The sequence below is a fragment of the Crinia signifera genome, chromosome 4 (genome assembly GCF_055691185.1).
Source record: "Crinia signifera chromosome 4, ASM5569118v1, whole genome shotgun sequence".
NCBI classification, from domain to species: Eukaryota; Metazoa; Chordata; class Amphibia; order Anura; family Myobatrachidae; genus Crinia; species Crinia signifera.
Window position 1 is genome coordinate 3,559,039 of NC_139220.1, and position 26,139 is coordinate 3,585,177.

Sequence of the window (26,139 nt, forward strand, 5' to 3'; positions counted from 1 at the left end):
GCTTTCTTATTACAGGATTCCTGAAACTACTAAAGAATCTCCTGAAGAATAAGGTCTATATGCTGTTTTTGCTAGTAACAGTCATTCAGTTCAGTGCATTTGTGGGTTTCTTCTCATTCACTCCCAAATTTTTGGAGCAGCAATATGGCATATCAGCATCGGAAGCCATCTTTTTAATAGGTACGTAGAATATCACAACGTCGCACAAGTTGAGTGGTCAGAAATATCCATCTCCAGAAATCCAGAAATATTCCACAAACCTGGTCACATTCCAACAGTGACACCTAGGGGTGGGAGGGTGCACTGCCAGAAACTATAGAAATAGGCGGTTAGCAGCTCAGGAATATCCATTTAGCGCCTATCCAAGTGGGAGAATCTCTGTACTGCACAGAACCAAGTACCCTAGAGGCCAGTTGAGGCTGAAGTGACCTGAGATTGAACAAATGTATTAGAATCACCAAGACACAAGGAGCTGGGCTGCAATTTGAACAGTAATATAATATTAATATATTACAAAATTATAATAGATGTTTCTTGTAATATAGAGATGGAGCAGCTCTCATCTATCGCCATCTGCTGCCACTAACCCTGCCCATCTCCTTGAAGCGGAGATGGGCAGGGTTTCTGCTCCCCGCCACCGACTGAAGGGAAGGCGTGTGCATGTGAGATGCTCGCATGTCCCGGTCAGATGCAGCACCTCTCTGCCAGCGTGAGCCAGTGCTGGGAATCTGGCGATTCCCAGCGCTGGCTGAGAGGCGCTACATTTGTTTTCAGAAATGGTTACATTGCAAATTTTACTAAAAGTCTATGGAAATAAATGAAAGAAAGGAAACATCCCAAGCTATAGAGTGAGAAATACAATTTGTAAAATGTAAAGAAAACATAAGAATGAAGAAACAAGAACTGAGGGTGTAAGCATGGCAAGCAGAAATGGAAACGATATTCCAAAGGATCATTGGCCATGTTGAGAGATCGGTATCAGTAGGTTTGCTAGTTACTGAGACCCTTTTCTGAGTATAGTCAGTACTTATATTCTGTATAGACGTTGTATATTGTCAGTGCCAGTTGGACAGCTCATCACACATTCCCCCTATGTATGAATGCCCACATCCCCCGCTGCTTACCAGTGATGGAGGAGCTAATGTGGGTGCTCTAAGCATTATCTCAGGGCTTACAGACAGATAGAAGAATTATGTTGTGTCGCCATCTTCTCCCCACAGGGGTGTACAGTCTTCCAATCATAGCTGTTGGATACTTCCTTGGAGGCTTCTTCATGAAGAAATTCAAGATCACAACACTGACGGCAGCAATGCTGGCTTTTTTCACGTCAATAACGGAATACCTGCTGTATCTGCTGGCCTTTGCCATGGTGTGCAAGAACGCATCTGTTGCCGGCCTGACAGTCTCATATGAAGGGTAGGACCTTGCACCAGGCATGGAGTAGCTGATTTATGTAATTTAAGACCCGTCCCCTCATACACACCCGTGATTCCCTGTATTATGCCCCCATTCTGCCCACCTCATTAGGAAGTGGGCAAAATACAGGAGCTTTTTCCACTCTCCCGGCAAAGTGAAGGAACTCCCTGAAAAATTGCAAGTGGTAATTATTACTTACATACCCCATCAGTCATTTAAATATTATACTAGATATCCTGTAATCATTTACATACTATACAAACACCACCAGCGATTATTTACATACGGTATGGAGACCCTAGCAATGATTTACATACCATAATCATATTGTATACCCCCAGTGATTCTCTATATATACTGTATTATTGGCGTACAGAGCAGGAAAGATGACGTACGTTTCACTTTTATTGTCTTTGTCAGACCTTGGGAAGCCTCTAGCAATGAAACGTATGTTGGCTTTCATGCTATACATGGCAAATATCAAAAATACTAATTGTACCATCAGTTTGTGAAGCAATAAAAATCATACTTAGTATAGTGATCAGTAGTTAAAACACTGTCTAATACAGCGGTTCTCAAACTGTGGGTCCTGACCCCAAAGTGGTTCCCGATCACCTCAGCATGGGGTCATGACTATGTTGCTGACCATCATGTGTCTGTGGAGGGGGAACAGGGTATAACTCATTAAGTAAACACCCGCTGCTTCCCTCTTCCATCCCACTTTCACCCTTTTCCACCCCCCCCCATTACCCACTGCCTCCCTGTCACAATAGTGGTCACTTCACTTCACTGAACACACAGGTGGCGGCCATTCAGTAGTATCTTGCTGGGGTCCTGTAATAATTGTTATTGTCTGACGGGGTCCCAGATCAAAATAGTTTGAGCACCCCTGGACTAATAGATAGAGGAATAGGTGGGGACATTGTTACTCACTACTATGAGATGAGTGATTAACACTATCTATAGTTTTGTAATCTAACTATTCTAATGTGCTGATATGTAATTAACCCAGATTGTATGTGAAACCCCATGCCTTTTTTAAATATATAAACTGAGCCACATAACATACAGAGACTCCCAATGATGATACATACACATACTGTACAGAGACCCCCTGAGATCAACTACATACTGCTCAGAGACCCCCAGGTCCTGTCTATTTTTTTTTACAGAAATACCCAGCGATCATCTACATACAACTAGCCATTTAATATTGCGTTTAAAAGCAGATTTAACCAAATAATCTGAGGTATAATCCTTTAATCTTGTGGTCATTTCCGTCTGCTTTATTTCAGTGTTGAGCAAGTTTCCTACGCGAGTAACTTATCTGCTGACTGTAACGTGAACTGTGGATGCCCGTCTGATGTGTGGGACCCAGTGTGTGGCGATAATGGGGTGGCCTATGTCTCAGCCTGTCTAGCCGGCTGTTCCTCTGCTACCGGAAGCGGGCACAATGTGGTAAGCACTACACCCACTTACTGCGCAACTATGAACCAGGCTATCGTAGGGCTGGTGCATCCAGTCATTTCATCTAACGATGCACCAGGTGGGAATATTGTGTATGAAAGGCACAAAGTGGGTGTTTCTGCCTTGCCCAGTCAGCCACAAGCTTGTGCTTGTGTGCCAGATAGCCACAAATGCCACTATGGTGACCTTCATCCTCTCCCTGGTCATCTCCAGACTGGACTACTGTAATCTCCTATGTGGCCTTCCTGACAAATATCTCTTTCCTCAATGGTGCTGTTGGGGTCATCTTCCTCACCAAACACCCCCACCTTCTCTCTCTTACAAGCCCTGCACTGGCTTCCCTTCCCTTTCAGAATACACTTCAAGATTCTCACATTGGCTTACAAAGCCCCCACTCACTCCTCTCCCACTTACATTTCTGACCTAATCTCCCCTTACACTCCACTCATCCACTTTGCTCTGGTAATGCACACCACCTCTCCTGCCAACTGATTACTTGCTATGACTCCTGCTTCCAAGACTTCTGACGTGCTGCATCCTACTGCTGGAGTGCTCTACCTCTCCCAATACCAGTAACAAAAAGAAAAAAGACAGTGGAGCTGCGCTTTGCAAAATCATACAATTTATTAAAATATAAAATATATCAAGAATTTATTTCATACAATTAGATTTAAGTGGCCACTGTGACAAACAAGACGCACACACATACACAACAATGCTCTGTTTAAGATCTGTTAGTAAGATGTTTAATCTGCGTTCATCTTGTTAGTCCATTATGTTAGCATATACCGGTTAGTAACACTTTAAAAACTTCCCAGATGTTAGGAATAACTGTCCCCCACTCATGTGCACATGTTAGTGGAATATAACTCACTCTTTCTTGAGGATTTTACTTTCAAAAAAGTGGGGATCCGGCTCTTGATACTTGAGAGTTGCTCCGACGTGTTGTTTTAGCAGTTCACTGCGGTCATATCTGAGTGCTGTACTCCCATAAACTTGTATCCAGTCGCCACCAACTGTCCCCGTCGCCCTCTACGCGTTTCTCCGCCTTCTCGTGTCAGCGGCTTCCTCAGGAGGTAACTGCAGCTTCTCCCATACTGCTGCCTTATATACTACTCACTTCCGGTCCTGGTCTGTGCACGGTTTGCCGGTTCAATAGACTTCCTATTTTTTGGAACGCAAAAAATCTGATACTGTGACACGCAGTATTCAGCTGGTAGCAAGATCTCCAGAAACATCGCGAGATGAGGTAGCAACAGAGATGTGACGCGCATAGTTGTACGAACGTACACAGTGCAGAAAAGTTCCTCACAAATAACGCGAGACTGGGCAGTGACACGCATAAGAGATGCGGATGTACAAAATGAGAATGAGGCCTGAACCGGCAAACCGCGCACAGACGCGATATATATATATAACGAATCCAACAACCTGCACCCACGGACTTGCTTCAGAAAAAACGAATCATACCAAACAGGCTCAAGTAGACTACTTGAGCCTGTTTGGTATGAGTCGTTTTTTCTGAAGCAAGTCCGTGGGTGCAGGTTGTTGGATTCGTTATATTACATTGTGTTTCCTAGCACCGCGGCAATTACCAGCGAAGGAGGGTGCCGGTCTGCTGGATTGTATATATATATATATATATATATATATATATATATATCACCACCACAATAGTGTTATCGAGCGCCCTTATTTCGCTATTAGTCTTTCCTTACTTTCAAACATCCATAGACCAGTATTTTCAATTATAAAACATTTATAAAAAAAAAAATTCACTTTATAAAAAACAAATTTATACTGTTGTTCCTTGTCACAGGATTTTCTTACAGAGTGGATGTGAAAAAAAGCCCTCTTTTTATTCACATCCACTCTGTAAGAAAATCCTGTGACAAGGAACAACAGTATAAATTTGTTTTTTATAAAGTGGAATTTTTTTTTAATAAATGTTTTATAATTGAAAATACTGGTCTATGGATGTTTGAAAGTAAGGAAAGACTAATAGAGAAATAAGGGCGCTCGATAACACTATTGTGGTGGTGTTTGATTGAAGTAGCCTCACTAGTAGGAGGCTAAGTGTTATAAGCGACCTACCTGTATTTCTAATACTAGCGCACATTTGGGAATTTTGTATTGTGTATTATATATATATATATATTTTAATATATATATATATATATATATATACATATAGAGGCCCTCTGTCACGGCCTGGACTGTCTGTGTTCCCGGCACTGACCTGGGTGCGCCAGTGGAGGGCGCAGGGAACTGGAAGCGAGGAGGCTTGAGATAGCTGGAGCTCATGCACGGAGACAGGAGGGAGATGAACTGCCGGGGACACAGGGGATTGGCTGAAACCTAAAGCGGAGGCGCGGGGTCTAAGCCGACAGTGGTATTCACCAGGGACCCCCGCAAGGGGATATGGACTTCGCTGCAACTGCCGACCAGGTCGCGGCCCTCTGCCCAGGTTCCCCTGTGGCTTTGGCGGAGTTGAGGCACAAGAGTCTTTTAACGGGGTACTTAAACCATCGATGGTGGTCGATGGCACTGAATGCTATACAGCAACACGGAGGGTACTTGAGAGATGAGTGATGCGGCCTGGAAGCCGAGGATGACACGGGGGTAACACAGAGGGACGCTGGAGATACTGGAGACACTTGGTGACACTGGGGCGGCTAGGGAGCCGATACCTGAGGTCTCTGGGGATCGCTGGAGCGGCTAGGGAGCCGGTACTTGAGATCACTGGGGATCGCTGGAGCGGCTAGGGAGCCGGTACTTGAGATCACTGAGGATCGCTGGAGCGGCCTGAGAGCCGAGGGGAGACGGGTAGGGAACCCACGGATAACCGGACACTGAGAGAGTAACCTGGGCTGCACGAGAAGACAGGATCACACGGCAGATGGAAACACGTGGAGACTTCTGGCAGGAGTGGAATAACCAGGACGCTGAGAGTAACACAGGTGACAGCGGACTCAGGAAACCGGACCTCTGGAGCACGTGGGGAGTCTTGACAGGAGCTTAACGCTGGAGAACTCACAGGTAAACTGACGAGTTGTTCAAGACAAGGAGGAGACTGTGAGCTGGGTTTTTATCCCTCCAGGTGATGAGGGAATCAGACGCAGGTGATGGAATTAGCCGCAGCAGCAGCACACAGACCAGGAAGTGAGTTGGAGCTTACCTGGATCATGTGACCCGCAGCTTGATCAGGGAATACACCTGGAGCTCACAGTGACGCAGGGGCGACTTAGAAGCAAAAGACATCACGCCAGGGATTGCCGACTGTGCCGGCAGCCGACCTACGGAGGACACTACCCCAGCGTGCCGGTAAGGGGCGCATGCGAGCAGTGCGAGAACCGGGGTTCATGACAGTACCCCCCCCTTTAAGGGTGGGCACCGAACACCCTTTGGGCTTACTCGGATTGTCTTTATGAAAAGCTGCAATCAAACGGGGAGCATGCACATCTGCAGCATTGATCCAGCTTCTTTCTTCTGGGCCATAGCCCTTCCAATCGATGAGGTATTGGATGTTTCCATATCTTTTGCGAGAATCCACCACCTTATCGACCTCGAATTCAACTCCTCGATGGGTATAGACTCTGGGGAGCTCAGGAGTGGTACTTTGGAACCGGTTGAGGACGAGAGGTCGCAATAAGGATATGTGGAAGGAATTTGGGATCTTCAGGTATGGTGGTAACTTCAGCTTGTAAGCTACCGGGTTGATCCTTCGGATCACAGGGAATGGCCCAATGAATCGGGGGGCGAATTTCATGGACGGGACTCGTAGACGAAGATTTCGAGTGGAGAGCCATACTTTGTCACCAAGTTTTAACTGAGGAACTGCTCTTCTTTTACGGTCAGCAAAGAATTTGTATCTTTTTGAGGCTTTCTTGAGAGAAACATGCACATTTTTCCAGACTTGTGAAAAATGTTTGAGTGTGGACGATGCGGCAGGCACTTCCAAGGCTGGTAAAGACTCAAAGGTTGGTGGTCGTGGGTGTTGACCGTAAACTACGTAGAAAGGAGAGTAGCCAGTAGCAGAGTGGTATCTGAAGTTGTGGGCAAATTCAGCCCAAGGCAGTAGACTGACCCAGTTGTCTTGTGACGAGGAGGTATACAGACGGAGGAATGCTTCCAGATCTTGGTTAACTCTCTCTGTTTGCCCGTTAGACTGCGGGTGGTACGCTGTGGAAAAGTTCAATTTTACCTTCAGGGCAGAACAGAGAGCTCTCCAGAAGCGGGCTACGAATTGCACTCCACGATCGGAGACAATGTCTGCAGGGAGTCCATGAATTCGAAAGATGTGTTGAATGAAAATCTGGGCGAGCTTGGGAGCAGAGGGCAGGCCAGTCAATGGGATGAAATGTGCCATTTTGGAGAACCGGTCTACCACCACCCAGATGGTATTACATTCTTGAGACTTAGGGAGTTCAGAAATAAAGTCCATGGAAATGTGCGTCCAGGGGCGCATGGGAGTGGGCAACGGAAGGAGAGAACCTGCAGGGGACTGACGATGGACTTTATGCTGGGCACAGGTAGGACATGAGGCCACGAAATCCTGGACATCTTTTTTCATGTGAGGCCACCAATATGACCGGCGAAGAATTTCCAGGGTTTTGTGAACGCCTGGGTGACCGGAGAAAGGCGAGGCGTGAGCCCACGATAAGACTTTGGGCTGGAGCCCTGGTAGAACCAGCATCTTTCCTCGAGGTGGCACGGGTGACACATGGGTGGTGGCAAAGGCTGTAGGACTGATGATGGGACGCTGTTCTTGTAGCACTGTGTCATCTTCCATAGAGCGGGACAGTGCATCAGCTTTTGCATTCTGGGACCCAGGACGATAGAAAATTTTAAAACTGAATCGTGAGAAGAATAAGGACCAACGAGCTTGGCGGGAATTAAGACACTGGGCTGTCTGGACGTACAGTAAGTTCTTGTGATCTGTGAAGATGGACACGGGAAACTTGGCCCCTTCTAACAGATAACGCCATTCTTCCAGTGCAAGTTTAATTGCCAACAACTCTTGATCGCCAATGGAGTAGTTTTTCTCGGCAGGGAGGAATTTCCGGGAGAAAAACCCACAGGGGTGCTGTTTGCCATCGTCTGTAACTTGAGAGAGCACAGCACCAACACCCACATTCGAGGCGTCGACTTCCAAGAGGAAGGGTTTGTCTGTGTCTGGCTGCTTGAGAATGGGGGCAGATATGAAGGCTTGTTTTAGCAGGTGGAATGCAGACAAGGCTTCTTCGGACCAGACAGCTGGATTGGCACCTTTTTGGGTGAGAGCTGTGATAGGAGCGATGAGGGTGGAGAATCCTTTGACAAATTTTCTGTAGTAATTGGCAAAGCCAATAAAACGCTGGACTGCTTTGAGAGTGGTTGGTTGGGACCAACTGTTGATGGCTTCGAGTTTTGCGGGATCCATTCGCAACTCTGAGCCAGACACGATATATCCTAGGAAGGATATCTGGGGAACTTCGAATGTGCACTTGGAGAGTTTACCGTACAACTTATTGGCACGTAAACGGGACAGCACTTCTTTGACTTGGGAACGATGGGACTGGAGATCTGAAGAAAAAATGAGAATGTCGTCGAGGTAAACAACAAGATATTTATATAGAACATCTCTAAAAATTTCATTGACGAATTCTTGAAAGACGGTGGGTGCATTACTGAGACCGAAGGGCATCACTAGATACTCGTAATGCCCATCTCTAGTGTTGAAGGCAGTCTTCCATTCGTCGCCTTGGCGAATTCTGATCAGATTATACGCCCCTCTGAGGTCAAGCTTGGTAAAAATTTTCGCACCTTTGATGCGATCAAATAACTCAGTGATCAAGGGAAGAGGATAACTGTTCTTGATGGTTATCTCATTGAGACCTCTATAGTCTATGCATGGGCGTAACCCTCCATCTTTTTTATTCACGAAAAAGAATCCTGCACCAGCAGGGGAGGTAGAGGGTCGGATGAAACCTTTCTGGAGATTTTCTTGGATATACTCAGACATCGCTTTGGTCTCAGGGATTGACAGAGGATAGGTACGCCCCTTAGGAGGGGACTTCCCAGGGAGGAGATCGATGGGACAATCCCACCGGCGGTGTGGAGGCAGAACATCAGCGGCTTGTTCACTGAATACATCACTGAATGCATGGTACACTGAGGGAAGACCCGGAAGGCTTTTGACTGCGGAAGATCGGACCGGAGTTACTTCAGTCAAGCAATGTTTCTGGCAGTATTCGCTCCATTCCACAATTTGGAGAGATCTCCAATCGATACGGGGGTTGTGGAGTTGTAGCCATGGTAGCCCTAACACAAGGTCATAAGAGGATTTAGGAATGACCAGGAAGTCCATACATTCTTGATGAAGTACACCTACATGGAATGAGACAGGAACTGTCCGATACACAATATCGCTTCCGGGGATTCTGCTTCCATCCACTGCTGTTAGGAAGTGAGGCTGGGAAAGGGGCAGAATTGGAATTTTACACTTCTTTACCAGCTCGGCTGAGATAAAGTTCCCTGCAGCCCCGGAGTCTGCCAGGGCTGAGACCTGCAGGGTACCCACAGGGGACACAAGGGCAACAGGTAGAATCAAGTCAGTGGTGGGAGGAGTTTTACTGAGACAACCTAACCTGACTCCCCCACTGCAGGTTAGGGCTTGGCGTTTCCCGGACGCTCGGGACAGGACCCAATGAAGTGACCGGGGGCGGCACAGTAAATACATAATTTTTCTTTCTGCCTCCTAGACCGTTCTTCTGTGGATAACCTAGATCTACCTATTTGCATAGGTTCTTCTGTAGTGGTTGTCGCAGGACGGTGCTGAGGCGGAGACGGAACTCGGGGAACTACTTTCTTTAACTTTTCTAGACCTCGCTCCCTTAGGCGCAGGTCTATTTTGACACACAAGGAAATTAATTCTTCAAGCTGCTCAGGGAGATCTCGGGTGGCAAGTTCGTCTTTGATGCGTTCTGAGACGCCCAACCAGAAGGCGGCTGTTAGCGCCTCATTGTTCCATTTGAGCTCGGAGGCAAGCGTCTGGAATTGAACCACGTATTGGCCCATGGAGCGAGAGCCCTGTTTGAGGCGGAGAATTTCTGTAGAGGCTGATGCAGGCCTTCCTGGCTCATCGAATATCCGTCGGAAGAGAGAGACGAATCTGTCATAGTCGGTGAGAATTGGATCAGATCTTTCCCAGAGGGGTGATATCCAATCTAGGGCAGAACCAGTGAGCAGGGAAACGATATATGCTATCTTGGTCCTGGCAGTCGGAAAGTTCTGTGGTAGAAGCTCAAATTGGATATCACATTGGTTTAAGAAGCCTCTACAGCCTTTGGGATTGCCATCATATTTATTAGGGGTAGGCAGCTGAAGACGGGGAATATACGTTGGGGCATGAGTGGCAGGCTGATTAGATACCGGTGGCGGAGGTGGCCGGAGGGACTGCTGGAGGGAATCCAGACGAGTGGACACATCCTGGAGGTATGTAATCACCTGCTGCTGCGTCGCTTCCTGCGTTTCTATACGCGAGGTGACATCTTGGAGAGCCGCTGGCCCCACACTATGGTCGCGTGCCGAGTCCATCGGTCTTGAACAATCTGTCACGGCCTGGACTGTCTGTGTTCCCGGCACTGACCTGGGTGCGCCAGTGGAGGGCGCAGGGAACTGGAAGCGAGGAGGCTTGAGATAGCTGGAGCTCATGCACGGAGACAGGAGGGAGATGAACTGCCGGGGACACAGGGGATTGGCTGAAACCTAAAGCGGAGGCGCGGGGTCTAAGCCGACAGTGGTATTCACCAGGGACCCCCGCAAGGGGATATGGACTTCGCTGCAACTGCCGACCAGGTCGCGGCCCTCTGCCCAGGTTCCCCTGTGGCTTTGGCGGAGTTGAGGCACAAGAGTCTTTTAACGGGGTACTTAAACCATCGATGGTGGTCGATGGCACTGAATGCTATACAGCAACACGGAGGGTACTTGAGAGATGAGTGATGCGGCCTGGAAGCCGAGGATGACACGGGGGTAACACAGAGGGACGCTGGAGATACTGGAGACACTTGGTGACACTGGGGCGGCTAGGGAGCCGATACCTGAGGTCTCTGGGGATCGCTGGAGCGGCTAGGGAGCCGGTACTTGAGATCACTGGGGATCGCTGGAGCGGCTAGGGAGCCGGTACTTGAGATCACTGAGGATCGCTGGAGCGGCCTGAGAGCCGAGGGGAGACGGGTAGGGAACCCACGGATAACCGGACACTGAGAGAGTAACCTGGGCTGCACGAGAAGACAGGATCACACGGCAGATGGAAACACGTGGAGACTTCTGGCAGGAGTGGAATAACCAGGACGCTGAGAGTAACACAGGTGACAGCGGACTCAGGAAACCGGACCTCTGGAGCACGTGGGGAGTCTTGACAGGAGCTTAACGCTGGAGAACTCACAGGTAAACTGACGAGTTGTTCAAGACAAGGAGGAGACTGTGAGCTGGGTTTTTATCCCTCCAGGTGATGAGGGAATCAGACGCAGGTGATGGAATTAGCCGCAGCAGCAGCACACAGACCAGGAAGTGAGTTGGAGCTTACCTGGATCATGTGACCCGCAGCTTGATCAGGGAATACACCTGGAGCTCACAGTGACGCAGGGGCGACTTAGAAGCAAAAGACATCACGCCAGGGATTGCCGACTGTGCCGGCAGCCGACCTACGGAGGACACTACCCCAGCGTGCCGGTAAGGGGCGCATGCGAGCAGTGCGAGAACCGGGGTTCATGACACCCTCTACCCAATCACCTTTTGAAACACTTCTATTGTTTTATGTAAGTTTTATTTTATTTTTATGTTTATGCACTATTAAAAACTCCTCATTTATTTTAATTGGAGTTTCTTCCTCTTTTGGTCAATTATCACTTTACAAATGTTGAAGTGATTTTGAGGACTCTCTTGGGGGACCCATCAGAAGGTCCAAATTGGATATCATCCAGGGAGATCCTGGTAACCAGTTTTAACCCAAGGAGGGTCACCAATGTTTTGATGAGCACTATTTTCTTTATTATACGGTAAGCACAATTGAGCACAAGGTGTGGTGAAGTCACTAACCTACTACACCACCTATTCTAATTTCCCTCTATGGGGGTCGTGGACCCCAACGAGGGAAAATAGCCGACGGCCATCAGGAACCCAGCAGTAGGTGTTTTGACAGTTGGGATCCCAACGTCGGGTATATGCCTGTTGGGATCCCGACTGTTGGGACCCCGTCCGGCACCCGTTAAGAGAGCAGGGCTAAAAATGACATGATTTATGTAATTTGAGTCCCATGCCCCCCCCATACAGGCCCATAAAACCCCATATTATCGCCCCTTCCTGTCCTCTTCATTAGGAAGTGGGCAAATGCAGGAGCTTCGTCTACTCTCATGGGCATGCTGAGGGACTCCCTGTAAAATTGCAAGTGGTTAATATTATTTACATAACATAAGGAAACCCTTATCAGTCATTTAAATACTATACAAGTGACCCTGTTGTCATTTACATACTGTACAAATGCCTACAGTGATTGTTTACATATCATAAGTTAACCCCCAGTGATCTTTTATATACTTTTGGCAGGCTTATGCAGGAAAGCCGACGTACGTTTCACTCTTATTGGCTTTGTCAGACCTTGAGAAGCCACTAGTAGTGAAACGTATGTCAGCATTCCTAATATGCATGGCAAAACGCATGCTCTCAGAATAAGATCATAGATTTATTATATTACTGAATAAGTGAGCTTAGCCTGGGAAGGCTGATATTTATGTGCCTGCAGGTATGTGTATATTGAGGCTTTGACACATGAGGGAACCTTGTTCAGGGTGCGTGTTACTGATAGTAGGTAGTAAGTGGGCATTGACCTGCGAATACATACAGTGCATGCTTAGAATGTAAGCTCTTACGAGCAGAGTCCTCTCCTTCATGTGCCATGTATTTGTCCTGCATTGTCTTCTACTGTAAAGTTTTCTTGTTTTACTCATTTGCTTATGTACTTAGTTATGTGCTGTGGATCCCTTGTGGCGCCATGTAAATAAAGGATAATAATTAAAAATAAAGCAGCCCCAACAGTGTGGGACTTAGCATCAGCCCCTGAGTTGTGAAACCAGGATTAGCAGCTATTGGGCAAACATAATTGTTCTGGATAAGACCACGCTGTTAGAAGATTGTAAGAGTTAATTTTACATATTCTTTCTTTGCAGACTTTCCAGAATTGCAGCTGTGTATTTTCCTCAAACACATCGGCGGTGCTCGGGCAGTGTCCGCGGGAGGAGCGCTGTAACACAATGCTTCTCTACTTTATGATCCTTAACCTTGTTTGCTGTTTCATCTACTCCATGGGAGCCATGCCAGGATACATGGTGCTTATCAGGTCTGTAATGGCACCTTGGGAAGTTCTTCTATACCACTGGCATCTGAACCTCTGTGACATCACTGTCACTGACTGATGTGTGTGTGTGTGGGGGGGTGGACGGCAATGAGGTCCCAGGTAGTGAATGTGCAGCTGAGCTGCCTGCGCTGACACTGGTGGCCAATTAAAATGTGGCACCTGTTGGTGAGCCAATCAGAACTCGTGTACCGGAAGCCGCTCTGATTGGCTACCAGGCTGTGAGCCTCGATTGGCATAAAACCCGGCAATATATTTTAAAAAGGGGGCTCAGACTAGAAATCAGTCCTGGGTCCCACAATTTCTAGTGACAGCCCTGATTACTGCTACGGCAACTGGTGGTATATTATTGATATCTGACTTGTTATTAAGTAACTGGTGGCTACCTCAGCCTGTGGGCATGTAGCACCCGGGTTTAAGTGCTGCTATTGGATAGGTTTGGCAGCTTGCGCCATATGTGGGGAGCAGGAGCAGCCTTAGGTAGCCCTTATATTCCCTGAGGGTAGCTGGGCATTACCCCTTTGTTAGGGTAATTATTGTCTCTGCCTTAGAGGGTAACTGGTCACCAGTATATTAGTAATTGGGGTGGTACTGCTTAATGCATCTTGTTTCCAGGGTGGGACCGTAGCTGAGGAGACGCACCTTGCCCACCCCATTGTATCTATTTAACGAATAAACCCTATGACCTCTGACCTCACCAATCACTATCTCTGGGGGGTTGGGTTATACAGCCACTAGGTGACTTAGGTGCTGTTACTTATACACTGTTATTGATGGTCTGTGTTCTCTACTAGGAGTATGACCCCAGAAGAAAAGTCTTTTGGTCTCGGCCTTCATCTTTTGGCTGCCCGAGCCCTTGGTAAGGGTACAGCTCTATCTTATGTCCTGTGTTTGGGTCCAGTCCCATTGTAATAGTAAAGAGGGCACTTCATTCCACATCCAGCTACAGTCATCCGAACACAGGCACCTAATCCCTGGGGACAACGTCCCCGTCTCCTCCTTTTCAGTTACGCTCAGTGATTCCTGGTAAATACAAGTGTACAGAGTGCCGCTCACTAGAGTCCAGCTTTTTTGAAAAGTGATAAAATAGAGAGTGATAAATGACCACCCAGCTAGTCCCTAACTTTCATTTTTTAAACACAGCCTGTAACATGGCTCTTATTACATCTCACCCGGGAGAGAATAGAGCGGGATAACTGGAAGGGAGATGGGAAAGGACAGTAATGAGAAAGATGTAAGGTAGTGGGACAGAAAAATAGGGGAAGAGGGGTAGGGAATGTGAAAGAGCAGAAGGAGGGAAGAGAGATTCTAAGAGACAGAATAAGAAAGAAGGATAGATAGAGATGCTAGAGGAAGAGGTGGAGAGAAAGATATGGAAAGAGGGGAGGAAAATCAAGAGAGAGGAGGAGGGCAGGGAGAGGATAAGAGACAGAAGGGGGACTGAGGAAGATCAGTTATTATTACATTACACATGTGCGGGCCCCGGCAGTTATTATACATCACACGTGTGCGGGCCCCAGCAGGTATTATTACATTACACGTGTGCGGGCCCCGGCAGTTATTATACATCACACTTGTGCGGGCCCCAGCAGGTATTATTACATTACACATGTGCGGGGCCCGGCAGTTATTATACATCACATGTGTGCGGGCCCCAGCAGGTATTATTACATTACACGTGTGCAGGCCCCAGCAGTTATTATACATTACACGTGTGCGGGCCCCGGCAGTTCTTATTCTGTGTGTGTGATACACTTACTAGTTACTGCGTCCTCTCCGGCAGGTGGGATCCCTTCCCCCATTTACTATGGAGCAGCCATCGATACCACCTGCATTAAATGGGGGACTACGAGCTGCGGAGACCCAGGGGCTTGTCGTATGTACGACTCTGACGCTTACAGGTAAGTTCTCTACATCATAAGGACAGACTCAGCAGCATCGACCGCCAGGGACACAGACTCTGCAGCAGCGACCGCCAGGGACACGGACTCTGCAGCAGCGACCGCCAGGGACACAGACTCTGCGGACATTACGGGTCAGGGACACAGACTCTGCGGACATTACGGGTCAGGGACACAGACGCTGCGGACATTGCGGGTCAGGGACACAGACTCTGCGGACATTACGGGTCAGGGACACAGACGCTGCGGACATTACGGGTCAGGGACACAGACTCTGCGGACATTACGGGTCAGGGACACAGACGCTGCGGACATTACGGGTCAGGGACACAGACTCTGCGGACATTACGGGTCAGGGACACAGACTCTGCGGACATTACAGGTCAGAGACACAGACTCTGCGGACATTACGGGTCAGGGACACAGACTCTGCACACATTACAGGACAGGGACACAGACTCTGCGGACATTACGGGTCAGGGACACAGACTCTGCGGACATTACGGGTTAGGGACACAGACGCTGCGGACATTGCGGGTCAGGGACACAGACTCTGTGGACATTGCAGAACAGGGACACAGACTCTGAGGACATTACGGGTCAGGGACACAGACTCTGCGGACATTACGGGTCAGGGACACAGACGCTGCGGACATTGTGGATCAGGGACACAGACTCTGTGGACATTGCAGGACAGGGACACAGACTCTGAGGACATTACAGGTCAGGGACACAGACGCTGCGGACATTACGGGTCAGGGACACAGACTCTGCGGACATTACGGGTCAGGGACACAGACTCTGCGGACATTACGGGTCAGGGACACAGACTCTGCAGACATTACAGGACAGGGACACAGACTCTGCGGACATTACAGGACAGGGACACAGACTCTGAGGACATTACGGGCCAGGGACACAGACGCTGCGGACATTACGGGTCAGGGACACAGACTCTGCGGACACTACAGGACAGGGACACAGACTCTGCAGACATTACAGGACAGGGACACAGACTCTGAGGACATTACGGGTCAGGGACACAGACGCTGCGGACATTGCGGGTCAGGGACACAGACACTGTGGACATTGCAGGACAGGGACACAGACTCTGCGGACATTACGGGTCAGGGACACAGACGCTGCAGACATTGTGGGTCAGGGACACAGACTCTGAGGACATTACGGGTCAGGGACACAGACTCTGCGGACATTACGGGTCAGGGACACAGACGCTGCGGACATTGCGGGTCAGGGACACAGACACTGTGGACATTGCAGGACAGGGACACAGACTCTGAGGACATTACGGGTCAGGGACACAGATGCTGCGGACATTGCAGGTCAGGGACACAGACTCTGCGGACATTGCAGGACAGGGACACAGACTCTGAGGACATTACGGGTCAGAGACACTGACACTGACGCTGCGGACATTGCGGGTCAGGGACACAGACTCTGCGGACATTGCAGGACAGGGACACAGACTCTGAGGACATTACGGGTCAGGGACACGGACTCTGCGGACATTACGGGTCAGGGACACAGACGCTGCGGACACTACAGGACAGGGACACGGACTCTGCGGACATTACGGGTCAGGGACACAGACGCTGCGGACATTGCGGGTCAGGGACACGGACTCTGCGGACATTACGGGTCAGGGACACAGACGCTGCGGACATTGCGGGTCAGGGACACAGACTCTGTGGACATTGCAGGACAGGGACACAGACTCTGAGGACATTACGGGTCAGGGACACAGACTCTGTGGACATTGCAGGACAGGGACACAGACTCTGAGGACATTACGGGTCAGGGACACAGACGCTGCGGACATTGCGGGTCAGGGACACAGACTCTGCGGACATTGCAGGACAGGGACACAGACTCTGAGGACATTACGGGTCAGGGACACAGACTCTGCGGACATTGCGGGTCAGGGACACAGACTCTGCGGACATTGCAGGACAGGGACACAGACTCTGAGGACATTACGGGTCAGGGACACAGACACTGCGGACATTGCAGGACAGGGACACAGACTCTGAGGACATTACAGGTCAGGGACACAGACGCTGCGGACATTACGGGTCAGGGACACAGACTCTGCGGACATTACGGGTCAGGGACACAGACTCTGCGGACATTGCAGGACAGGGACACAGACTCTGAGGACATTACGGGTCAGGGACACAGACTCTGCGGACATTGCAGGACAGGGACACAGACTCTGCGGACATTACAGGACAGGGACACAGACTCTGCGGACATTGCGGGTCAGGGACACTGACGCTGCGGACATTGCGGGTCAGGGACACAGACTCTGCGGACATTGCAGGACAGGGACACAGACTCTGAGGACATTACGGGTCAGGGACACGGACTCTGCGGACATTACGGGTCAGGGACACAGACTCTGTGGACATTGCAGGCAGTGGCGTAGCTACGTTTTGGTTGCTCCCCGCCGTTAGGGGGGGGCGCCCCCCCCCGTCGCCGCCCCGCCGAGCACCCCTACCCCGCCGTCCCGCCGAGCACCCCGCCGCCCCGCCGCCCATGCAAACCCCGCCTCAATCCCCCACAGCCTTACCTATCGCGCTGGTCCCGGCGGCTCCGTTCTTCTGATGAGGACCACCAGAAAATGGCCGCCCCCATACAGCAGACAGTTTCAGAGAACTGTGTGCTATATGGGAGTGGCCATTTTGTGGTGGTCCTCAGCAGAAGAACGGAGCCGCCGGGACCAGCGCGATAGGTAAGTCTGCGGGGGAGTGAGGGGGGGTTTAACTATAGCACCGCAGCCCCCGGCGCCCCCACATGCACAGCGTGCCCCCGCGGTGGCGGGGGCTGCGGTGCTATAGTTACGCCCCTGATTGCAGGACAGGGACACAGACTCTGAGGACATTACGAGTCAGGGACCCAGACGCTGCGGACATTGCGGGTCAGGGACACTGACGCTGCGGACATTGCGGGTCAGGGACACAGACTCTGCGGACATTGCAGGACAGGGACACAGACTCTGAGGACATTACGGGTCAGGGACACGGACTCTGCGGACATTACGGGTCAGGGACACAGACTCTGTGGACATTGCAGGCAGTGGCGTAGCTACGTTTTGGTTGCTCCCCGCCGTTAGGGGGGGGCGCCCCCCCCCCCCCCCCCCCCGTCGCCGCCCCGCCGAGCACCCCTACCCCGCCGTCCCGCCGAGCACCCCGCCGCCCCGCCGCCCATGCAAACCCCGCCTCAATCCCCCACAGCCTTACCTATCGCGCTGGTCCCGGCGGCTCCGTTCTTCTGATGAGGACCACCAGAAAATGGCCGCCCCCATACAGCAGACAGTTTCAGAGAACTGTGTGCTATATGGGAGTGGCCATTTTGTGGTGGTCCTCAGCAGAAGAACGGAGCCGCCGGGACCAGCGCGATAGGTAAGTCTGCGGGGGAGTGAGGGGGGGTTTAACTATAGCACCGCAGCCCCCGGCGCCCCCACATGCACAGCGCGCCCCCGCGGTGGCGGGGGCTGCGGTGCTATAGTTACGCCCCTGATTGCAGGACAGGGACACAGACTCTGCAGACATTGCGGGTCAGGGACACACACTCTGTGGACATTGCGGGTCAGGGACACAGACTCTGCGGACATTACAGGACAGGGACACAGACTCTGAGGACATTGCGGGTCAGGGACACAGACACTGCGGACATTGCGGGTCAGGGACACAGAGGCTGCGGACATTGCGGGTCAGGGACACAGACGCTGCCGACATTGCGGGTCAGGGACAAAGACGCTGTGGACATTATGGGTCAGGGAAACGGACTCTGCAGACATTACGGGTCAGGGACACAGACTCTGCAGACATTGCGGGTCAGGGACACAGACTCTGCGGACATTACGGGTCAAGGACACAGATGCTGCGGACAATACGGGTCAGGGACACAGACGCTGTGGACGTTATGGGTCAGGGACACAGATGCTGCGGACATTGCGGGTCAGGGACACAGATGCTGCTGACCTTGCGGGTCAGGGACACTGACTCTGCGGCAGTGCCGGATTTGTGCCTAGGCCCGTGAGGGCGGCAGGCAGGCTGACATTCTGTTAAATAGAGGCATGGCAGAGTGGGTGGGCAGTGGCGAGTGACGAGCGGCGCCGCCCCCGCCATGATTTATCATATGTCGGTGGCAGTGCCACTCGTCACCCACCGCTGCCCACCCGCTCTGCCATGCACATTACATCACCGGTAATCTGCAGGGTCCAATGGTCCTCCTGCATGTCTGGCATTTGGCTCAGGCTCACTGCCGCCTGTGCCCATTGGCTACCCTATACTCGCAGCCTATTGGCTGCTGTGTATCCAATGGGCGGGTCCAGCAGCTGAGCTGAGCGGCGCACACAGTTCCCTGCGCTCAGTCAGTCACAGTGTGAGACTGTGAGAGAGACTGACTGAGACACCTCTAATAAAGGTCCTCCAACTGCCGGCCTCCCTCCCTATGGGTCCTCCGTACAGAGAGCAGTGCAGGCTGCTTAAAAAAATAATAAGGTGGGTGAAAAAAAAATATATAAATATACACCCCCCCCCCCCCCCCCCCCCCCAAAAAAAAGCAATAATGTGCTTTGAGTCATTTAATGAAAAATAAAATATAACTTTTACAATTATTGATAAAATCTGTGAAATACTAGTTAGGATTTTTACTTAATAATGATTACATTAAAATAGGGGGGGGGGGGGGGGGGGGGGGCAGCCAAAAATGTTGTGCCTAGGGGCGGCCTGACCCCTAAATTCGCCCCTGCTCTGCAGACATTGTGGGTCAGGGACACAGACGCTGCGGACATTACGGGTCAGGGACACAGACTCTGCGGACACTACAGGACAGGGACACAGACTCTGCGGACATTACGGGTCAGGGACACAGACTCTGCAGACATTGTGGGTCAGGGACACAGACGCTGTGGACATTGCGGGTCAGGGACACAGACTCTGAGGACATTGCGGGTCAGGGACACAGACTCTGCGGACATTGCGGGTCAGGGACACAGACTCTGCGGACATTGCGGGTCAGGGACACAGACTCTGAGGACATTGCGGGTCAGGGACACAGACTCTGCGGACATTGCGGGTCAGGGACACAGACTCTGCGGACATTGCGGGTCAGGGACACAGACTCTGCAGACATGGAATAATGAGATTTATTGGACTGAATCATTTGAGATAAGGCAGAGATGGTGCTGGAATCGCAGTTGTCACTTTTATTACTGATTAATATAAGGCAGTATTATGAGTATCATGGGCCTGATGAACTAAGCTTGAAACGTGATAAAATGGAGAGTGATAAACCACCAGCCAATCAGCTCCTACCTGCCATGTCACAGGCTGGGTTTGAAAAATGACAGGTAGGAGCTGATTGGTTGGTTGTTTATCACTCTCCATTTTATCATTTTTAAGGCTTTGTACATGTTGCCTCATGAGAGATGGGGGCTTCATATGGCCGCTCCAGGTGTGATATATGTGCCGCTTCGTGATCTGTGCATAGTTCTGCCGTTGCCTTATTGTGGTAAGGCCCATGGGTACTTCTTTACTTTCACGGCGCCAGCATGGCGCCGCGCGTACTTCCGGGTTACGCTCGCCACTAATTAAGTTAAATAAACGGAGTTAACGCCATGCCAACATGGATAGTTCATACCTTCACTATCCATGTTGGCATGGAGTTGATTTTAATTAGCGTGGCGAGCGTAGCGAGCCACCGAGCCCGCAGCGTGGGCGAGCGAAGCGAGCCCCGCAAGGGGACTCTGACGCGCGGCGCCATGCTGGCGCCGTGAAAGTACAGAAGTACCGGCCCATGATATGATATAGGCCCTACATACAGGCAACTTTCCCTTCACAAATATCCAGGATCCCTTCTTCTATCTCATGTAATAATCCCACCTTCTCCTACGTTATATAATACATCTCTCCCATGTGTCTCCAGATACCTGTATATCGGGATCCCGTCGACATTACGCTTTGTCTCCTACATCCCCTGCATCTTCATCCTGCTCTCCCTGAAACGCGCCAGATCCCGCGTGGAAAATCCTGAGTCATGAGCAAGGGATGGGCTCCGGAGAAGATGCTGTATATAGTATATAACCGGGGAACGCAGACACCCTGTTACATTAGGAATCACCCCACAGTGACACTATATTTACTCATGGGAGAGGACGCCGTCTGTTACCTTGGGGACATTTCATTCCATTCCTGGAAAACTGGACTCAGCCAGGAATAGAGGATACAGAGGGACAGAGCAGAGCATTGGGGATGGAGGGACACAAAGACATCAGGGGACAGGGGGTTGGTGCTATGGATGACAATCTATATATTAATAGGATGACTTTCATTTCTATGATACCAATGTCTGAGGGCACAGTGTATAACAAATTAAAGGTTTTCATAGTAGATTTAGCATTGTAATTAGTTGCTTCATTTCGGCAAAACGTCTACCTGCCATTTACAATGCATCACCATTGTGCTCTGGAACATGTGACAGTCGGTGAACTCTCCCCATGCAGCTGCTGCTTAGTGACCTGGAACATGTGACCTGCTGGGCGGTCAGAAAACTGTGACAGGTATTTGCAGACACCAACTAAGCAGCGAATTTTCCAAATGTCACTGTAAAGAGAGATAGTACCAGCCATTGGCCTTGGTGGTGACTGATGGGATGGGCAGCTGCCTACGGTGAAACCAGTCTGGGATTTCCAGTGTCGGCAATAGTTGCTCAGGCTGAAATCAGGATGTGTCCAAGAGGTTGTGGTCAGCGATGTTCAGTATACCAATGGCGGCAACCCAACTACCACCGGGAGATCGGTGCCTGAATCCTGACATAAATTATGATCCCGGCACTGAATGCCGAATGGTAGGAATGTAGACAGCATCAGCATGCGGCCAGGGAAAGGGTTCCAGGTTTAAGCAAGATTGGGGAGATTTAGGGAATAGCTGTGGGGGTAGGGGGGCTATGGGGTAAGATGGTTAGGCACATAGAAGGGGGTTAGGATCAGGCTGCGGTGTGGGTGGGTTATGGTTAGTCTGTGGCATTGTTAAGGGACTAGCTGGGAAGGTTAGGGTCAGGCTGCAGGGGGGGTTATGGGTAGGCTGCGGGGAGCAGCTGCGTCTTTAACCATGAAATTACTGGCAATAAGTAATTAAACGTCTTAATCTGGGGTATACCTGTACTTTTGTAAAGGGCATTTTTGTCTGTGAGGCATTAAATGATATCAGCACCATCACAGTGTGTGGTATAATATATAATAGGCATCACAGTGTGTGGTATAATATATAATAGGCATCACAGTGTGTGGTATAATATGTAATAGACATCACAGTGTGTGGTATAATATATAATAGGCATTACGATGTGTGGTATAATATGTAATACGCATCACAATGTGTAGTACAGTGGTTCCCAAACTGTGTGCCGCGGCTCCCTGGGGTGCCGCAGCGCTGTTACAGGGGTGCCGCGGCAGGTGGACCTAAGAAATGTGCCTGGCAGCCGCATGGTGGGTCGTTTATTGTCTGACCTGCTGCGGTGCGAGCGGGTCGGGCAGTGAGCGTAGTTAGCCAGCCCTGGGGGTAGGGAGTACGAGCAGGATGTCAGGAGTCAGATAGCAGCAGGGGGTGCCGAACTGCCAGGGGAGATCTCTGCTTATCACCCCGGCCCCAACACCGCTGCGGGCACCCTCTGTCAGCTATGCGACCTCCGGCCAGGAGGAGGAGGGTGGGGGAGAAGACTCTGGCAATGTGCTCTGCCCTTGAGAGCTTCCTGCTGCCTAAACCGGAGGAGAACATCACCGGCACCCCTCCTCCCGCACTGTCGACTGAGCTTGGTTTAGATTCAGCACAATCAGTGCAAGGTAAGCCGCGAGGCAGCTAGTGCACCTCCTCCACTGCACTGTGTGGTGGATGCAGTGAGTGAACTTTTATGCAGGTGCTGCTGCTGAATTAAGTGTGTGCTTAAAGTTGTATATGTGTGGAAAAGAGTGCATTAAAAGATAAATTTTATATAATACATCAAATCCAAATAAAAAACTGGATGCAGTGAGATCATGTCAGATGGAGAGCGTCAAAAGCCACGTCAGGGCCTAATGCGGTCTCACTGGTCTCCGGTGTTCATCTTGCTACTGGTTCCCGGAACTCTGTAACACGGGTCAGAATTTGTGGCGACACAAGGTCTCCTGAATGGAAGGACTACACATCTGGAGTAGCTGTTTGCCTATCAATAATACGCCACGTGGTAGCCAGCCCACAGGGTTTTATGTCTTGTATGAGCAAATACCTGTTGTACCTGGATTTTACTTATTTGATGTGGTATATTAAATGTATCTTTTAATGGACTATGGAGCGCCCCTTCTTTCTGCTTTCCTTCTATTCCCACAAACAGAGGGTCTGGGGGCATGTCCAGCAGCTCACACAGCACTGGCCATGCCCCCAGAGTGGGGAAAATGGGGTCGTGGCCTCGCAGGCGTAAAGTGATTTACAGGCCATGCCCCCAAATTTCGGGCACGCACCTCCGTCGTGTTTTCTGAAAGTTTGGAGGTATGCGGCAATGTGATGTGGTATATCGGGCTCCAGCTGGGCTGTCTTCTCCTGCTGTCCCCCTCTGTGGTGTTGGATTCAGCCGACGTGTGCCTCTGCACATGCTCCAGCGCCAGAGGTCCCGGCATGCTGCAGGGAGGTAAGGGGCAGAGCTATGGCTGGGTGCAGAGCAGGGAAGCACTTAGCTTGCTTGCAATTTCTGCCAGATGTTCAGATTCTGCCATCCTGCAATGGTAAATCTAAACACCATGGACAAGCAGAAACCACAGATTTAAATTCCACAAGTCAAGAACCTGCTCCGTGAATTGCCCGAAGCTCAGAAAAGCCCTATTTTCCACAAAACATGGCTATTCTATATCTTATTAGTAGACCCCATCAGTAGTGGCTCCAGAGGGTGGCTGCGGCACAGTCCAAAATTTAAATAGAGGACATGCACAACTGCCACCCAAAACAATGGCAGTAAGTCATGGCTGGCGATGTTTGGCATTACCCCCCCCCCCCCAACCATCCATTTTTTGCAAACAAGTTGTTTAAGTAGCATTAAGATCAGGAAAAAAGTACTTGTCACATTATTTTGGCCCAACTACTTAAAAAAGGGACACTTTAGTAATTATTTTGACTTAAAGGTGCCTTGAAAAAATCATGGAGACCCAAAGGGTGCCTTGACCTCAAAAAGTTTGGGAACCACAGATCTAACGGAAGAAAGCACCAATCGGAAACCGCCAATAATGTGCATTTGGTAGGAGGGCCCCATCCTCTACCTGCAGCCCTTTCCCAGTCACTAGTGCTTCCTGTTCTGGGCTCAATGACTGATTAATAATGCATTAGATCGGACCCTTGGCGACACGGAATATAGATCTATACATGATTTGATTTGCTGGTAATGTGATGACTGATATAGGTTTCATTACAGAAATGTGATTATCCAAATACCGTGTAATGAAACCTATGTCGTTATTATATTAGCAGGGTGATTGTACGGTAAGCGGATCACAATGGTTATATATAGGATGTGTCAGACTCTGGAATCCACAATTCTCAGGAAAGAATCAATTTGTGACAATTTCATTTTACCTTTCCGGATATTTACAATCTTCATCTATTTTTGCTAGAAATAGGATAACTACATAACATAAAAAAATCTCGTTACTTCCAAAAATCAGACACATAGGGGGAACTGTACTAAGATCGAATGGGTACGAATGCAGTCATTTGTACCCCTCTGTAATAAGGCCGGGTCCCGGGCATTTGGCTAATAGGAATGGCTTCCGATAATAATAATACCAACGTCTACGAGTGGCTACGACATCGGAAAATAGGAGGAGAATACGAGGAGAACATGAGGCGAATACGGCAGCTTTGTAAATTCACGAATTCTCCACTTGTATTTGTGGGTTGTATATGGCCGATCCCGTTCGTGCTGGGATCGGCTGTTTACGGCCATTCTTAGTAACTTTCCCCCATGGAGGGGAGAACTTGCAGCATGCAGATCTAGTACCATAATCTTACTCTATCCATGTGATAGAAGCCCATGCTTGGCTACTCTCCCGGACTGACTGTCCCCACCCGGGCCTTCCCTCAGCTGTCCTTGATACTGGACGGCCCGAAGAGGCTGATTACCTGGTTTGTGTCACCCTAGCCCCGCAATTGCTCTACAATATCGGTAATCTGGAATTGAATAGCTGAGGGTGGGACAACAATGACGCAATCACGCCCCCACACCACCCACCCATTGTGAGGTCACGCCCGTGTTTCACCAACCTGTCCGCACCTGGAAAGAATGCAGAAATCTATTGGGAGGACCTGCCCCTAGCACTACGTTACTCTCGGGGGTAAATGCACTAGAGTGTAGAGTGAGCAGGGGAGTTCCCTCGTCCTAGTCAAGTGGGCAGAATAGGAATATAAAACTGGGAATTGTGGGTCCTTATGGAGGTGGCGGCAGTTGCGGATCTACTATGAAACTGATGTAGCGTAAGCCCCAGGGCCTCTAATCGCATGGGGCACTGAAATATTTTCTGTAATGATTGCATGTGTACAGCGTCTATTACTGAGCAGAGACCCCCAATTGCCCCCTACTCCACTGCAGTACACTGCCAGCCCCAGACGGGACAGTCCCCCAAAAATCAGGACAGTCCCATGAAAATCAGGACAGTTGTAATTTATGCAAATACAACTAATGCTCATTTGCACAAGAAACTACGGCTGACAATAGTGATGACGGCGATCTGTGTCCTTAGACACAGCGCTGGATGTGGCAGATGCCTGCGGGAGGGTGAATCTCCTACAGATGCCTCTTGCTACATTAGCAATGTATTTGTACTGCCCTGTACAGAGGCTTCCCTACATTCCCTGCAGCTGTGCACATCAGGGCGATATACACGTCCGATATAACCATCTGATATACAGTACTGTG

General features: G+C 50.0%; 1 protein-coding gene across 4 annotated transcripts in view; it reads left to right on the forward strand.

Moving 5' to 3' along the window:
- The window catches only part of LOC146073560 (solute carrier organic anion transporter family member 1A2-like), a 39,033-nt gene extending 17,438 nt beyond the window's left edge, over nt 1-21,595 (forward strand). For all 4 annotated transcript variants that reach the window (XM_083180760.1, XM_083180763.1, XM_083180761.1 and 1 more), the window contains 7 exons: nt 16-180; nt 1,221-1,416; nt 2,712-2,874; nt 13,092-13,261; nt 14,071-14,135; nt 15,060-15,177; nt 21,130-21,595. In XM_083180760.1, the coding sequence (XP_083036886.1) occupies nt 16-180; nt 1,221-1,416; nt 2,712-2,874; nt 13,092-13,261; nt 14,071-14,135; nt 15,060-15,177; nt 21,130-21,244 (992 nt within the window). In that variant the 3' untranslated portion in view covers nt 21,245-21,595. The remainder of the gene's footprint in view (nt 1-15; nt 181-1,220; nt 1,417-2,711; nt 2,875-13,091; nt 13,262-14,070; nt 14,136-15,059; nt 15,178-21,129) is intronic.
- Nucleotides 21,596-26,139: the final 4,544 nt, after the last annotated feature.